This window comes from Micromesistius poutassou (genome assembly GCF_964030765.1).
Source record: "Micromesistius poutassou genome assembly, chromosome: 3".
NCBI classification, from domain to species: domain Eukaryota; kingdom Metazoa; phylum Chordata; class Actinopteri; order Gadiformes; family Gadidae; genus Micromesistius; species Micromesistius poutassou.
This window is the reverse complement of record NC_140273.1, coordinates 1,124,869-1,130,222: the sequence shown is the minus strand read 5'-3', so window position 1 is coordinate 1,130,222 and position 5,354 is coordinate 1,124,869. Positions and strand designations below refer to the sequence as shown.

The 5,354-nt window shown below is 54.5% G+C and overlaps 1 protein-coding gene across 1 annotated transcript in view; it reads left to right on the top strand.

Moving 5' to 3' along the window:
* Positions 1-516: 516 nt before the first annotated feature.
* pcdh10a (protocadherin 10a) overlaps positions 517-5,354 on the top strand; it is a gene marked incomplete at both ends in the record, with an annotated part of 7,173 nt that continues 2,335 nt past the window's right edge. The window contains 2 exons of the mRNA XM_084465338.1: positions 517-2,844; positions 2,887-3,061. Coding sequence (XP_084321464.1) covers positions 517-2,844; positions 2,887-3,061 — 2,503 coding nt within the window. The remainder of the gene's footprint in view (positions 2,845-2,886; positions 3,062-5,354) is intronic.

Sequence of the window (5,354 nt, the reverse complement as noted above, 5' to 3'; positions counted from 1 at the left end):
TCAGTGCAGTGCAGATCATCAGTGTGCCCTCATTTATATAAAAAAGAAAGAAAAATAAGTTGTGCGTCTTAAATTTTTTTGGCGTCGTTTTATCCGGTTTTATTAAATTTATCCTCGCGTGTGACACTGGTGCATGTGGTGACTTCCACCGATACAGCCGCTTAAGAGGGGTTAACTAAGAAGAGTTTGGCGGTGCGTCTTGGCTCGGTCTGACGATGGTTCCTCTGACGCCAGAACTCGTATTCCGGAGGAGAAGTGGTTAAAGCATCGACGCTGGGATCAGATGGCTGCTTTGCTGCCCGGGACTGAAACACCACTCTGCTCTCACAGCGACTCCAGGACACCGACAAGAGGATTTTCAAAACTGTGTGGGCTTAAAAACGTCTCGTACGCTGCGTTTACGCGCGGACACTGGATTCTGGAAATGCCCGTTTCTGCTCAGCTTGAATAAGAATGAATAACTGTGGTATAGGCGAGCTTTCATCCTCTTAAGTGCACTTCAGAACGACAGTGGAGATGATTTGTTTGCTGCTGCTCGTCCTGTCCTGCCTCCTGCACGGAGCCGTTTCCCAGCTCCACTACTCGGTTCCAGAGGAGCAGGACCCGGGTTCGGTCGTTGGGAATATCGCAGAGGATTTAGGACTGGACATCACGAAACTTTCCGCCCGGCGCTTCCAGACGGTGCCCAGTTCCCGGACGCCGTACCTGGAGGTAAACCTGGAGAACGGCGCGCTGCTGGTGAAGGAGAAGATCGACCGCGAGGAGATCTGCAAGCAGACCATTCCGTGCCTATTGCACCTGGAGGTGTTTTTGGAGAGCCCGCTCGAGCTCTTTCGAGTGGAGATCGAGGTGATGGATATCAACGACAACCCTCCCAGTTTTCCCGAGACGGACATCAGTGTGGAGATATCGGAGAGCGCCATCCCGGGGACCCGTTTTCCGGTGGAGAACGCGTTCGACCCGGACGTAGGCACCAACGCACTGAACACCTACGCGATCACGAACAATAACTACTTTTACCTGGACGTCCAGACGCAGAGCGACGGGAACAAGTTCGCGGAGCTGGTGCTGGAGAAGCCGCTTGACCGGGAGCAGCAAGCGGTGCACCGGTACGTGCTGACGGCGGTGGACGGCGGGGTGCCGCAGCGCACGGGCACCGCGCTGTTGGTGGTCAAAGTTTTGGATTCCAACGATAACGCGCCCACGTTTGACCAGTCGGTGTACACGGTGAGCCTGCGGGAGAACTCTCCCGTGGGCACCCTGGTCATCCAGCTCAACGCGACGGACGTCGACGAGGGACAGAACGGCGAGATCGTGTACTCTTTGAGCAATCACAACGCCCCGCGGATAAAGGACTTGTTCAGCATCGACGCGAGAACCGGGAGGATCGAGGTGTCCGGGGAGGTGGACTACGAGGAGAGCAACACGCACCAGATATACGTCCAGGCGAAGGACCTGGGGGCCAACGCGGTGCCCGCGCACTGTAAAGTTCTGGTCAAGCTGGTGGACGTGAACGACAACACGCCGGAGATCGGCTTCAGCACCGTGACCGAGTCGGTGAGCGAGCAAGACGCGCCGGGCACCGTGATCGCCCTGTTCAGCGTCTCCGACCGCGACTCGGCGGAGAACGGCCAGGTGAGCTGCGAGCTCCTGGGAGACGTGCCGTACAAGCTGAAGTCCTCGTTCAAGAACTACTACACCATCGTGACGGACGGCACGCTGGACCGGGAGAGCCTCGACGCGTACACCATCACCGTGGTGGCCAAGGACACGGGGCAGCCCTCGCTGGCCACCAGCAAGTCCATCAAAGTGCACGTCTCGGACGAGAACGACAACGCGCCGCGCTTCACCCAGGTGGTGTACGACGTGTACGTGACGGAGAACAACGTGCCGGGCGCCTTCATCCACGCCGTGAGCGCCCTGGACCCGGACATAGGGCCCAACGCGCTCATCACCTACTCCATATTGGAGTGCGAGATCCAGGGCATGTCCGTGGACACGTACGTGTCCATCAACCAGGACACGGGCTACCTTTACGCGCTGCGCTCCTTTGACTACGAGCAGCTGAAGGAGTTCAGCTTCATGGTGCAGGCCAAGGACTCCGGCGTGGTCGAGCTGCTGTCCAACGCCACGGTCAACGTCATCATCGTGGACCAGAACGACAACACGCCCACCGTGATCGCCCCCGTGGGGAAGAACGGCACGGCGCGGGAGCACCTGCCGCGCTCGGCGGAGCCCGGGTACCTGGTGACGCGCGTCGTGGCCATGGACTCGGACGACGGCGAGAACGCGCGACTGTCGTACAGCATCCAGCGGGGCAACGAGATGGGGATGTTCCGCATGGACTGGAGGACCGGGGAGCTGAGGACCGCCCGGCGCGTGTCCCCCAAGCGGGACCCGCAGGGCTACTACAACCTGCTGATCGAGGTGCGGGACCACGGCCAGCCCCCGCTGTCCTCCTCGGCCAGCGTGAGCGTCGTCCTGGTGGACAGCGTGGTGGAGGGCCGCGGCGGCGGCGCGGACCGGGGCTCGGCCTCCAAGTCCAAAGAGACCACGCTGGACCTCACCCTGATCCTCATCATCGCGCTGGGCTCCGTGTCCTTCGTGTTCCTCCTGGCCATGATCGTGTTGGCGGTGCGCTGCCAGAAGGACAAGAAGCTCAACATCTACACGTGCCTGATGTCGAGCGGCGAGTGCTGCCTGTGCTGCAGCGCCTGCTGTAGTCGCTCCGCGAGGGGACGCAAGCAGAAGAAGTTGAGCAAGTCGGACATCATGCTGGTGCAGAGCACCAACGTGACCACGGGCGTGGGGCCCGTGGGGCAGGTGCCCGTGGAGGAGTCTGGGGTGGGCGGGGTGGGCGGGGGCTTCGGGTCCCACCACCACCAGAACCAGAACTCATACTGCTACCAGGTGTGCCTGACGCCCGAGTCGGCCAAGACGGACCTGATGTTCCTGAAGCCGTGCAGCCCGTCGCGCAGCGCCGACACGGACCACACCAACCCCTGCGGGGCCTTGGTCACGAGTTACGGGGACCAGCAGCCGGACATCATCTCTAACGGCAGTATACTCTCTAACGAGGTAGGGAAACGACACACACGCACACACACACACACACACACACACACACACACACACACACACACACACACACACACACACACACACACACACACACACACACACCTGCTCTCGACATAAATTCAGTCAACAAATCATCACGAACGATAATGATGATAGAAATGTCCATCATATTATGTAATGCATCGTTTTTCTGTAGTAGGCCTCCATTCAATTTTGTGTGTGTGTGTGTGTGTGTGTGTGTGTGTGTGTGTGTGTGTGTGTGTGTGTGTGTGTGTGTGTGTGTGTGTGTGTGTGTGTGTGCGCGCGCGCCATAATGAGAGTGTGGGCGCACGAGCGAGTGGGGGCGTGTGCATGTGTGCATGTGTGCATGTGTGATGCGCATGTGCATGCATTTAGGGAGACGCTGATTCCGGTTAATTAATTCGGGTAACATTAATTATATATGTATTATGCTACGCCTGTTATTATGTTGCCCGTTAGTTTGAACAACAAAAAAAAGGAAAAAACACAAAAACACTACCATGTGCTCATGGTAGAAAGCCGAAGCAGCATACGGGGCTGTGCAAATAAAGGTTGTTCCGTTTCAGAGTCGACCGGCGCCTCAATCATTTACACATTCAATTGCTTCCCTAACCCACTCCACCGCTCACTCACTTAGCGGTCCCCCGCACCGTCGATACCCCCCCCCCCCCCTCCCTCCCCATGCCACTTTTTACAAGGCCATGCCATGTTGGCCTCGCCATTAACAGATGGGGCCATGCTCGCCTCCTCATGGAAACACAACCAACATAAAAGCACTTGGTTGTGGAGCATCTTATCCTAGCTATCTCTGTTGTAGACGGGGAATGTGTTAACCTAACGATTGTTAGTGCTTGGCACTTGGTTCTATGAACATCCTCACTGTACCGACTGTAGCGCTATGTTGTTATTTCTCCTTCTTCTGACTAATGTGCTTATTGTAAGTCGCTTTGAATAAAAGCGTCTGCTAAATGCCCTGAATGTAAACGTCACGCAGGTTTCAGTGTGAAAGGGAGGAATGTGCCGTGGATCCCCGACAGATGTGGGTTGATTTGCTGTCTGTGCCACACTCCAATGTGTTGGAGCTGAGTGGGTGGTCGATAGGCCGATGTTCACTACCATTCAAAAGTTTGGGGTCACTTAAGGGCTCTCTATGGTCCCACGTTCACGCAACGCAAGGGGGTTACGGACCCTTTACGTCCTTGCGGACCCTCCTTGCGTCCACCGCAAGGGCCTGACGTGCGCCTCCCAAAAATTGTAACCTTCCGTCGAGGCGACGATGGCCGCAAGGGGCTGTGATTGGTCCGCTCACTAAAACCCGACGCGGGACCATAAACGTTCACGACTGTGTCGAAGCGTCTGCGTGGTCCTTGCGTTGCGTGAACGTGGGACCATAAAGGGCCCTTTAGAAACGTCCATTATTTTTGAAAGAAAAGCCCTGTTATCTTTCAATGAAGATAACATTAAAATGATCTGAGATACAGTCTAGACATTGTTAATGTGGTAAATGACAAATTGTATTCTAGCTGGAACGGCTGATATTTTATAGAATATCTGACATAGGTGTACAGAGGCCCATTTTCAGCAGCCATCACTCCTGTGTTTTATCTGTACATTGTTTTGCTAATCGTGTTAAAAGGCTAATCGATGATTAGAAAAAAACAATTATGTGCAATTATGTGAGCACAGCTCGAAACTGTTAATTGTTGCGAAAGTGTGAGTTTTCATGGAAAACGTGAAATTGTCTGGGTGACCCCAAGCTTTTGAACGGCAGTGTACATTTGAGTCGACACGGTGACGATATTGACCTGGTGAAAATACGTCTGTTCTGTTTCTAGACTAAACACCAACGAGCAGAGCTGAGTTACCTGGTTGACCGGCCCAGGCGTGTGAACAGGTAAGGAAACGCACCACCGTACCATGTGATTAACTCCATTTACACCACCGTACCATGTGATTAACTCCATTTACACCACCGTACCATGTGATTAACTCCATTTACACCACCGTACCATGTGATTAACTCCATTTACACCACCGTACCATGTGATTAACTCCATTTACATCACCGTACCATGTGATTAACTCCATTTACACCACCGTACCATGTGATTAACTCCATTTACACCACCGTACCATGTGATTAACTCCATTTACACCACCGTACCATGTGATTAACTCCATTTACACCACCGTACCATGTGATTAACTCCATTTACACCACTGTACCATGTGATTAACTCAGTTTACATCAC